At 38.5% G+C, this 12498-nt stretch overlaps 1 protein-coding gene across 1 annotated transcript; it reads right to left on the bottom strand.

Moving 5' to 3' along the window:
* Positions 1 to 1540: 1540 nt before the first annotated feature.
* On the bottom strand, positions 1541 to 5356 carry LOC143861564 (uncharacterized). The gene has a single exon (XM_077372467.1). It carries the CDS (start codon positions 5354 to 5356, stop codon positions 1541 to 1543), a length of 3816 nt encoding a protein of 1271 aa, XP_077228582.1.
* Positions 5357 to 12498: the final 7142 nt, after the last annotated feature.

Genomic DNA, 12498 nt, shown 5'->3' with positions numbered 1-12498 from the left:
ATCTGCATTCAACTCTTATTTGACCTGCATTAAGGTAAAGGTTCAATCCGAATTCATAAAAATTGACCCAAGTTGCACCCCCAAGATGTAGGTAATGCCACTATTCCAGTATTAAACAATTTGAGGTATCATAAAAAGGTTGAAGCTGCTGAAAGAATTTAGCAAATTAATTTACCACTAGCATCCAAATCTAATAGTGCTCTCATTAGAAAAAGAAAAAAACAGGAATCAAATCTCTAATATGTGGGCTTATAGACATCACACAAAAGAAACTACAATAAAACCCCGAACACAAAAAAGAAAGGGAAGAGAAAGAGCAAATAAAGATAATTAACGAATAACTCAAAAAGTTCGCCCAATAATACCAAACACATCCAAGACTCCTTATAGATGGTTGATTAACTCTCTAAGCAATACAACTTCACCAATTAGAAATTTTCTACAATCAATTATTTCTATCTAAATGACCAAATAAAAGGAAACTTATAAACCAAGAAGACTTGGTTTAATAGTTTCTACTTTCTATTTTCTATCAACTCTTGACATCTCAAATTGTCAAAAGAGTCATGAGAGAGACTCTGTTTTTTATGAGGCGTGTAAATGCTTACAAAGCAGTGGAGAATGTAGTGTCTTTGAGGGTGTTATTTGACAAATGGTTCTGGACACTGTCCGAAAGTGAAAGGAGGTGCTGCTGTGGAGAATCCTCTGATTTACCTCCTCGTGGAAGACACATTGAGTGTTTTATTCAAAGAAACATGGTGTATTGCAAGCAAATAGTATAAAATTTCGAGATAGTTTGGTTGTAATATGAGGTGATTGGAGGAAGAATGTATCAATTTGTACTATGTTCAAGATCTGTCATACAATTATTTAGAAATAGACGTACCTTCCCCACAAAGCAACTTCTTTAGTTTGAAAAATTCCAAGCAGTTTGTAGACTATCCAATGGTTTCAAACAAGTGCTGCTTAATCCTTCTCAAATGACATGATGACCTTAATCATTGCCGGCTGGGAAATCTTCTGAATATAGCCATGATCTAAAACACTTGATCTTGAATCCTGATGCACAAGCTTTACTCCTTGTTTGAATGCCCAAAAATTGAGCACAGGGACAGTTTCACATGGAACCACTTTTGAAGTGTTTTGAAGCCAGCCGGTTCGAATGTTCTGAGACGTGGAAGCTACATTGTTGCTTCATGAGAGTCTTAATGGGGCAGAAGCACACGGGTCCATTCCTGAAAAATGTGACACCCAAAAAAGACCCTGGCACTGTCTACATTGTTCTTTGGCGTGGAATTGTGGGATGTGGAAGCTGCTCCCATTTTAGTATTTTTTTACACAAAGTGAATAGATTTCTCTGCTGCTACAAGTGAAATTCAACAGGTTGAGTAAGGGATTATTGCTTCTCTTCAAGAACTGAATAGAAAAAAAATCAAACGGATGCTATTGAAATGAACTCACCTTCTACTTTGTAGAAACCAAAAAATTTCCGAATGATATTCACTAATATACAAAATAAAACAAGGTTTAGTAACTAACATCATGGACGCAAGAAGTGGCGCCTGGGGACGTGTCTATTTAATTTGATTTCATCAGCGGGCCATGGTCTGTAAGCTTTGTGCAGCTCTGCCTTTTTCTCTCCTTCAAACTCCAAGGCATCCCACCAATCTTTACCACCCCTGATACTCACTATATTTGATGAATTTAGTACAAAAGAGAGATTCTTTAGCTTAGGACACTCGATTACAGTTACAAACTTCAAATTCGACATTATAACTATTCCTTCACAAACTTGTATTAACTGTGGCATCACTTCAACTTTCACTTCGATCAAGCTCGACAGTAGCGCCACCTCTTTTCCTTCCTCGCGGAATATAGTCTCTATTCCATCACAATTCTTTACATGAAGTTGTTCTAGCTTCTCAAGTTTCAGCAAACCATAGGGTAATTTCTTCAATGTTTGGCATCCTTTTAGAGAAAGCCTTTTGAGACTTTTCAGTGAAGACACTTGAGACACTCCCTCCCAAAGAATTTTCAGATTTGGTAGATCATCAATATCTAAGTACTCCAAGTTGGCTAGTGCATTTTCTTCCCACACCTCATGTTCTAGTAAGGTTTCCATTGCATCACATTCTCCCACATGGAGCGTCCTCAACTTTCGGAGCTTGAACAAATCTGGCGGGAAAGATCTCAGTCCTCGTAACCCTCTTACGTATAAATATTCTAAGTTCACAAGGCACCGAACACCCATTTCTTTCTCTGAAATCACCTTTAAATTTGGCAACCTTCGAAGACTCAAGTTCACCAAACTTGGGAATGCATCTTCATGTGTATCTCTTATTATCTTTTCCAAACTTCCACATTCTTGTACGACTAATCTTTCCAAATTCGAGCACTTGTGCAAACCAAAGGGAAGCATTTTCAATGATGGACAGTCTCCGAAGCATAACATTTTCAGTTCCCTTAAAGCCACAGCTTCATGTTCCCCTTTCCCCCATAGTATTTCTAATTTTGGAAGATTATGAAGCTCCATTCTCTTCAGGCTTTGTAGCACGTTCTCTTCCAACATCTCTCCTGCAATCATTTCAACTCCACAATTTGTTAGCCAGACTTCTTCCAATTTCTCTAGTCTCTTCAGATTGGAAGGAAGAAGAATTTTTATCTCTGGACAATTGGAAACTGTCATGTTTTTCAAGCTCCGTAAAGCCCCCACTCCTAATTCTCCATCCCATAGTGTCTCGAGTTTTAAGCAGTTGCTTACTCTCAATGTATCCAACCTTCCTAAAGCACCTTCTTTCATCCCTTTACCCCAGAGTTTCCTAATTCCTCCCAAATTTGAAAGGTGCAGGAACACAAGACCAGGCAAGGCAAATCCTTCAACTGGGTTTTTACCCACTATGCTTTCCATCCCGTCACAATCTTTCACATGAATATTTTCTACCTTCTCAAGCTTATGTAAATTGGATGGGAGAAGGTTTTTCAATAGGGGGCATTTAGTTACATCTAAGAATTTTAGGCTCTTGAGAGAGTCATCTCCAAGTTCTCCCTCCCAAAGAGCCTTTAGTCCTGACAGATTGACCATAATTATCCTCTCCAAGCTTGGTAGTGCATTTTCTAATAGCCCCTCGCCACCGATTATGTACTCTATGCTATCACAATGTCCTACGTAAATATGACGTAGCTTCTGAAGCCTTTGTGAGCAAGATGGAATGACAACCTTCAATTCCGAACAATGACTCAAATACAATACCACAAGATTGTCTAGAGTTGCTATTCCAGATTTCCCTGTAAAAATACTTAACAGTCTTGGAAGCTCTGTCAAGTGCATTCTCTCCAAGCTTTGTAATTCATATTCTTCATCTTCCACCTCCACGTCTAGTATCTGCTCCAGCCCATCACAGCGGCTAACATAAACTTCTTTAAGTTTCTTGAGCTCCCCAAATCCACAAGGGAGAAGGGTCTTAATCTTTGGGCAGTCAGAAACACTAAACTCTTTCAAACTCCGAAGACAACCAATCCCCAATTTTCCTTTCCAAATACTACCAAAATTATTCAACCGTCTCAGCTGCAACTTTCCCAGTAGTGTTAATACCGTGATCCCTCCATTGACCTCCATATCTATTAAATTCTCAATTTCACAGACATCAGATAACCAAAGTTCTTCCAATTTCTCAAACCTACAGAAGCCCGGTGGAAAATTCTTTAACTCATTGCATTTCCATATGCTCAAAACTTTCATATTGGGAGGAAGACCAATGCTCCTTAATTGTGGTATGCAATAGATATTCAGCTTCTCTAATTCCGCCAACTGAGTCTCCTCCAATTCCTCTACTCCTTCAGAAGCTCCTATGGAGAGCTCTTTTACTCTCGGAATTTTACGAATAGAACTTTGGAGATTTTTAAGTTTTGGGCACTTGGTGATCTGTACCTTAATCAAACTTTCTCCAAGTCCTAATTCTTCTTCCAAAAGTGGTAATGAAACCAGACTTAGATTCTCCAAATTTCTCAGTGGATTCTCATCTGCATCTCCTTTCATCTCCCTTAATTCATTACAGTTATCGATTCTGAGATCTCTCAACCTTCTCTGTGCTCCCACTAACAAAGAAATTGTGCTCAACTTCCCACATGAGGAGATGATCAGACATTCCAAATCGTTCAAAACACTGAACCCATCAAGGGAACTGCATTTGCAGTGCTGAATAACCAGCATCTTATTGTAATTTTCATCACAAAAACCACCAAATTGACGGGTTCTAAAAGATGGACCGATAACCAAATGAAATCTTGTCAATCTCCTTAGCTGTCTGATAATCTCTTCACTAACACATTCAAACTTCTCCACCATTATTTGCAGACTTGTCAAGTTTCCTAAATTTATTACTTGATTCAAACTTGCACCGCCAATTGTATCTGATAATTCGGACCCTTCTCGACTATCACTCGAACTGCCGATTCCAAAATTATCAACCCATTTGATGAAGGTTTTGAACATATCTAGTTCTAGCAATGAACTGAGCTTTGAGATCTCACACGGGATCATTATAAGAGCCAACTCCCTCAATCCTAGTTTCTTTAAATTGATCAATTCACTTATTTCCATAGGCAAACTTCTTATTTGTGTATTTGATAAATCTAATTTCTCTAAATTGATCAATTCACATATTTCCTTGGGCAAATTTTTTATTTGTGTATTTGATAAATCGAGAACTTCAAGTTTCTTATGCTCTCCAATCAATGTTGGTAGCTCAGCTAATCGACGACAACCGCTTAAAATTAGCACACGCAATTCACTTAACTGAAATAGTGAGGATGGAAGAGAAGAAATACCAGTATGAGAGAGACTGATAACGCGAAGTGCCTCCATTTTCTGAAAGAAACTGTCTGGTATTCTCATATCTCGAATAACATCATTCCTCTCTATAAAGTTCGCATCAGTATCATCGATCAGAGCCGAATTCATCAGTTCTTTCAAAGCCAAAAACCCTTCTTCTATTGATCTTTTAAATTCTTGGCCCAACAGCCCATCTGCTAACAAGTCTCTGATTGAGTTTTCTGCATTCAAAGATGGGTCGTCCTTGAATAATCGGCAGTGTAAAATGCAGATTTGATTCCCTTCAGTTTTGTTTGATCCCTTTGCAAAGATCCCATGAAGTTGTTTTCCAATCTCATTACTTGATGCAGTCACCCATATAACTACATTTGTACGAACAACTCTGTTCTGTTCATACGTGAACTTTTTTATGATTGTGGGCTTTTTGGCAATCTTGATTTCGTATGTTCCGTCTCTATCTGTCTCGTTATAGGCCAAAAACTTCCATAGTTCAGATTCTATTGCTTCAGCTGTTGAATTTGCCATTAAAGGAGGTAGTATGTTGTTCTCTGGTTCAAATCAATAGGGGAAGCAAGAGGAAAAGTATTATTAGCTATTTAGCTAATTATTGCTTTGTAATGGAAAATGATGTTATTGGAAACATCAATTTAAATATTTAATGATTACATCGGAGACCATCCTCTCAGTCTGTTTTTTAGCACTTTGGAATTTTATGAAGTGGTCGGTCTTTACAAGGAAGACCTGTTGATCCATTCAATATAGGGGTCTTTTACATGATCCTTGTCGCATACCCTTCAACTTTAGTTCAGTCCCTCTTGATGTGGAGACCAATGGCTGTGTTCCTCCTCGTTGGTCATTTGATGGGCCTATGCAAATAAGCCATTCCCCAAAAATCATCTCCGTATGATCATCCTAGCTCTCTGATCTGTAAAGGCTGATCGGAGGGTTTGGATCATCTTATGGAGATGATTTTATGGGCAAGATCCATTTACGTTGAAGCCCAACAAAAGAACGGTTCGGATCTTCGAATAAGATGGGTCCAAGTGAATTTTTTTTAAATACACTTTTTATGATGTCCATTTTCTTTGAAGATCCAGACCATTCATGGTTGGGCCCCACCAAGGGTTTGTGCTCAGAGAGAAGAGAGTCCAAGTTGTGAGAATAAATGCGGGAGGGGCTTACCTTGTTCAAAGATCTCAACAATTCACTTGATAGGTCCACCAAAGGTTCATGTTTAGGAGAGAGAGAGAGAGAGTGTGTGCTGGTTGCACCCATAGTTAGCACCCAAAAAAAAAATCGAGTTTAATAAGGTATTGGTTTTAAAAAACATAGTCAAAAAATGAAAATACAAAAAATGCGTTTAAAATTTTGTCATTTAGAAAATATGGTGGGGGAAAAATTGGAAATTGGCCCAAACAAACGTGTTTAAAACATTTCCCTAAGAAAAATAAGTTTTTTTTAAGGAAAATGATAAATGCGCCAGTTTTCATCACTTGAGACATCCAGCTACAGCGTATCTATGACTACAAAGGGGCTGATGTACTTCACATTTGGGACATTGTACGTGGCAATCAGGTCTTTTGACTCCTTCAGAGTGAAGTACATGTAGTCATAGATACACCGTAGTTGGGTGTCCCAAGTGATGAAACTTTTAAAACTTTTAAACATAGTACTAACGGCACACCAATAAAACGCGTTTTTTTCCCATCTAAAACGGAGTTTTGCTAACTATGGTTGCACGCGCGCGTGGAGAGAGAGAGAGAGAGAGAGAGAGGTTGGTTGTACCGGTTGTGGCTTCATGTGGGACCCCGGGCCAAGCGCTAAGGTGGGGGCTTTAAAGTAGTAAGTAGGACCGTGAAGGCCCCACACTACACACAGCCACTGTTGTCGTGGCCTTAGTCTCCACATGAGGAGCTCTGTGTTGCTATCGGTGTCGCAACTCTCACAATCTAAACAATGGCATGGGACACTATCCAAAATCGAATCATATCGACGATTTCCCCACATGGATCAAAGATCTGATAGGGAATGAAGGAAAGAGTCTCCACTTAGGTTGAAGGGCCTAGGACCCCATATGAGACTCTGGGCTAAAGGCGGGTCAACGTCCCCACAGTGATGGGTCCGTGCCTGGTTATGAGTGGGGAAGGTATTAGGCACTCCACTCGCCCGAGGAACCTCGGTCTACAATGCCAATTTCATTAGTTTTATAAATTTAAGGGCGAAAAGGGGTAAAATGGAAACTAACATCCCAAGTAATAAATCTAACCTATCAAGTGGACCCACCTTGATGAATCTTCCTTTGATTGGCTTCACTATCTAAGATTAAGCAATCAAACACACAAACAAGCCACCTATCAGGGAGGATTGGCCAAGGTGGGCCCAGCTGCCATCCGATCTATGCTAAGATACGCACAAGAAGAATAGTGATAGGGTTTGCCTATCACTTTCCTATGAGATCCATGGTGTTCTGAGAGATTTCTTCCTTAAATCCCCTGGGTTAGGGTTGGTGAGGGGAAGTTTCCTTCACCCTCTTTGCTCCTCAACCTCTCCAGTCCACTAGGAAGTTCGCCATTCCCTCTCTGTCTCCCTCAACATGAGCTGGCAAATTTATCCATTTTGTATTCAAAAATAAATTCCAAATCCAAATACAAAATATGAGCTATCCAAACGGGCCCTTAGATCCGTTTGGATACCTCCCATTTTGTATTTGGATTTGGAATTGAGTTCTGAATACAAATTGAATAGATCCGGCAACTCAAGTAGGGGGGACATAGAGGGAAGGGGGTACTTCCTAGTGGAGGGGAGAGGTTGAGGAGCAAAGAGGGTGAAGGAAACTGTCAGATCGGTGGATCTCCATTTTCTTATTTCCACAGCATATTTAGAATCTGATTTTTTTCACTGTCAGTTGCTAAATTAGAAATCCAAGAATTTGATCCGATCCAAATTACAACGCAAAAAGGGCTGCAAATGTGAGAAATCCAAATCAAAATCTTTTCGGCATCCAAACGGGCCCTAGGGAATTTTGAAAAATATGGATGGAGCTTGAATCCCACTGGATGTGGGGTATTTAAGTGATGTAATAAATAAAATTCTTTTATTTAAATTTCAAAATTGAAATAAAATTGTGCAAAAATATTTTTAAGAAGTAACTTAGGGGAGGAGGTGGCATTGGACGACCAACCCGCCTCTCCAAATTCATTCACCACTTTTGGTTTTGAAAATTAAATATAGATAAAATCTATTTAGAGAAAAACTAGGGAAGTTGAGTTGAGAGAGAGAGAGAGAGAGAGAGAGAGAGAGAGAGAGAGGGAGATGAATTTGATTTTGTTTTAAACTAAATTGATAAATCTAATAGAGATTTATAGGGCAAAAAAATTTACCCAACACATCTCCCTTGATCTGTTTCATTATATTTAGACAATTTTTGAAAAAAGTATTCAAAAGAGATAAAACTAGTTTGAGAATTTGTAGGGAATTTGGGAAAGCTAAAGTCACACTTTATATAATCGTTTTGAATGTGCCACAACAACATTTTTTTTTTTTTTTGAAAAATTCATCCAACTCATTTCCTTGATTTGGTTCAATGGATACGTTTTCAAACAATAATGCAAAAGTTATTATATTTAAGTGAGAGATTGTTGGGGATTTTGTAGAGCCCACTTAAAACAAACCATATCACATTATTAATGTGATATTGCGCTTCCAGACGCCATTGAACTCGGGAAAAAGGGATTTGCTAAGGTCCATCACAAAAGGCCTTTCGTGTCTGTTGCACGTCAGACCAGCCACCTCATGAATGGAGACAAAAGCAGACAAAAGTTGTTGTCTTCATTAACGAGGTGGCTGGTCTGATGTGCGATAGACCAGGTGCAAAAACCCTTTTGCGATGGACGCTAGCAATTCCCTGGGAAAAATTATGCCACAACAACATTTTTTTTTTTTTGAAAAATTCATCCAACTCATTTCCTTGATTTGGTTTAATGGATACATTTTCAAACAATAATGCATAAGTTATAATATTTAAGTGAGAGATTGTTGGGGATTTTGTGGAGCCCACTTCAAACAACCCATATCACATTATTAATGCATCCAACCGCAATTTAACTCGGGAAAAATTTGTTCGACTCAAAAATCCCAAAAGAAATCTCTCTCTCTCTCTCTCTCTCTCTCTCTCTCCCCTCCACAACTTCTAGTTTTTTGGTTTGAATTGCATCAAAAGACACCAAAAAGCTCCATTTTTCTTTCTGAATTTCCCTTTGCTTCCGATCTTTTAATTAGTAATAAAGAACAAGAGTTGTCCTTCCCGTTGTACCATTGAAAGGAATCCATCGATTCAACTTGCGAGGTTGTGCCTTTGAGAACGATCGCAGTTGTACATTGAATAGATCAAGCAAACAATCTATTGTTTCTAGCAGTAAGGTATATGTCCTTGATTTTGTATTTATTTAGACCCTAGGATCATCTGGACCTTAGGATCCTAGGTTTAAGGCAAGATCGATCTTAAAAATTTTGTTCAATGCGATTTTTATGTTTTGCTGCACATAGCGATCTTGTCCGTTGGTGAAACCCCTCATAACACAAAATGCCTTATGCGATGGTCCCTACCAATCCCTATTTACAATCCTTCTCGTGTTGGTGACATCTTTTTCGATTACTTTTGATTCTGGACATCTTCTCCGCGTCCAAACAAACCCTAATTATAATTAAGAGACGTATAACGACACACTAGATAAGTAGATTATACTGATTAGGAGACTGATATGGGCACAAGGAGTAGATTTATAAGGGAAGTGATCTATTTACCCTATTTTCTTACTTGGGACTGCCTCATCTAGTTTATTAATAATTATTGTTTTTACTCCATAATGGGCTGTCCCAAGAAAGGAAAAGGGGCGAATATATAATTTCCCTAATAATAATTAGGAGACTCATATCTCCAGAGAAATATGTAATAATAATTAGGAGACTGATAGGGAAATGTTATTAGCACTGCTGTATTTTGATGATCGCACTCCTCACTTTATTAAAAGTATGGTATGGCATGTACCATAGGATGATCCAAACCGTCCATTATATGGGCTCCAACCTAAATAGGTTGTGCCCTAAAAATCATTTCCGTAGGTTGATTCTAACACTCTGATCTGAATGTTAGAGGGTTGATCCTAACAGATCGGATGGTTAAGATCAACCTATGGAAGTAATTTTTGGGGCACAACCTATTTAGGATGTGGCCCATCTAATGGACGGTTTGGATCATCCTATGGTGTGGGCCATACCGTACTTTTAATAAAGTGAGGAGTGAGGAGTGCCATCAGTAGTGCTGTTAACATTTCTGACTGATATCGACAGACTAGAGAAGTAGATAATAATAATGAGAGTGATATCAGCACCACCTATTTTGATTATGGAGTTACTTACATTGTTTTGCACTTGTTTTAATAATTGCACAAATAGCTTGCCTTTTCTATTTAATAACTTTTGAGAGCTTTTTTGGAAATTGTAAAAACCTTTTGACAACTGTTTAAAATCATAAACGACAAACCAAGATAGAGCAGTTATCAAAACATTGAAAGGAATAAGTAATAAAGAACAAGAGTTGTCCTTCCCGTTGTACCATCGAAAGGAATCCATCGATTCAACTTGCGGGGTTGTGCCACTGAGAACGATCGTAGCTGTACGTGGAATAGATCAAGCAAACAATCTATTATTTCTAGCAATAAGGTATATGTCCTTGATTTTGTATTTATTTAGACCCTAGGATCATCTAGACCTTAGGATCCTAGGTTTAGGGCAAGATCGATCTTAAAAATTTTGTTCTATGCAATTTTTATGTTTTGTTGCGCATAGCGATCTTGTCCGTGGGTGAAACCCCTCATAACACGAAATGCATTATACGATAGTCCCTAGCAATCCCTATTTACAATCCTTCTTGTGTTGGTGACATATTTTTCGATTACTTTCTATTCTGGACATCTTCTCCGCACCCAAACAAACCCTAATTATAATTAAGAGACCGATAACGACACACTAGATAAGTAGATTATACTAATTAGGAGACTAATATGGGCACAAGGAGTAGATTTGTAAGGGAAGTGATCTATTTACCCAATTTTCTTACTTGGGACTGCTCCATCTAGTTTATTAATAATTATTATTTTTACTCCAGAATGGGCTGTCCCAAGAAAGGAAAAGGGGCGAATATACAATTTCCCTAACAAATAAGAGGAATGATAGATACAAGGGAGCCCTTGCATGAAGAGCCAAAAAAGGGCTCTTGATTGGATCCACGTCATCAAATGTAATTGATTTTACTTTTTCAACCAATTTTAAATTGTAACTAAAATGACTTGGATCCAATGAAGAGCCCTTTTGCGGCTCTTTATGCAAGGGCTCCCTTGTATCTATCATTGCTCCTAACAATAATTAGGAGATTGATTTTATAAGGTGTAAGCCCTTATAGTCCCTTATTTTTCAAGAAGTATTGTACGGACCACACTATAGGTGGATCATAAGCGTCCATGTGATGGGCCATAAAGAGAGGGCTAGGATCATGTATAAAAATAATTTTTTGAGCACAGCCCCTATAATGTCGTCCGCAGAGTACCTCTTGAAAAATAAGGGACTATAAGGGCTTACACCTTATAAAGGGAAATGAAATCAGCAGTACTATATTTTGATGAGGGCACTCCTCACTTTATTAAAAGTACAGTATGGCCCGCACCATAAGATGATCCAAACCGTCCATTTGATGGGCCGCAGCCTAACTAGGTTGTGCCCAAAAAATCATCTCCATAGGTTGATCCTAACCTTGATCGAGGGTTAGGATCAACCTATGGAGATAATTTGTTGGGCATAACCTAGTTAGGCTGCGGCCCATCACTTTTAATAAAGTGAGGAGTACCCTCATCAAAATACAGTAGTGCTGATAACATTTCCCCTTATAAAATCTATAAAAAAGTAAACAGTGCCGTTATCAAAGTATGATACTACGAATATCAGACCTAGCAATTGATGGAGAAAATGATGGTGTTATTGGGCGAGAAGATGGAGGGACAATTTTGGTTGCGGAAGCCGTCAATTCTCGATAGACTTTAAATGGCTTCTTGAAATGACCAAAAACCCATTGATGATTAAGGTTGTGGTTGGCGTACCGTTTGAAATAGCGTTTGAAATGCCTTGGATAAGAAAGAATTGTAGAAAAAGATCCATGTAGACGAACCCAACTAGTGTCAGGATTAGACTTAGTCAAATTGAACCGGTAGATTCTTTCACCTTCCTCATGAAAATTTCATAAAGGACATTAGCCGACCCCAACTAGTTTGGGTTGAGTTGAGTTGGGGGATATAGTGTTTCTCCCAACAGATTTATAATTCGTAAGGAAAGAGTAAACTTCTCCCTATGGACATAATTAAAGTCGGTAGGAAAAACCCAGTTTTGTTGTAGTGTAGCCCTCCGATCCACAGATGTTTCCATAAATAACAATATGCAATTCCTCCATAGATCAGAGGGCTGGGATTGTCTTATGGAAATGATTTTTTGGGCACAACCTATTTACGTTATGGCCCATCACGTGGACACCTTGGATCATCCTATAGTGTCGAATTAAAAAAAGCAAAAAAAAATAAAAAAATAAAAAAATAAAAATTGGGTGACCCGCAGGGCTTACA

This window comes from Tasmannia lanceolata, unplaced genomic scaffold (assembly GCF_043159265.1).
Source record: "Tasmannia lanceolata isolate RefF3 unplaced genomic scaffold, GAP_Taslan_0.1 ptg000037l, whole genome shotgun sequence".
Taxonomy (NCBI): domain Eukaryota; kingdom Viridiplantae; phylum Streptophyta; class Magnoliopsida; order Canellales; family Winteraceae; genus Tasmannia; species Tasmannia lanceolata.
Note: the sequence above shows the minus strand (reverse complement) of the source record. Positions and strands in the feature narration are given on the sequence as shown.

Coding starts and splice junctions, on each gene's coding strand:
- LOC143861564 (XM_077372467.1), bottom strand. CDS start 5,356: ATGGCAAATTCAACAGCTGAAGCAATAGAATCTGAACTATGGAAGTTT.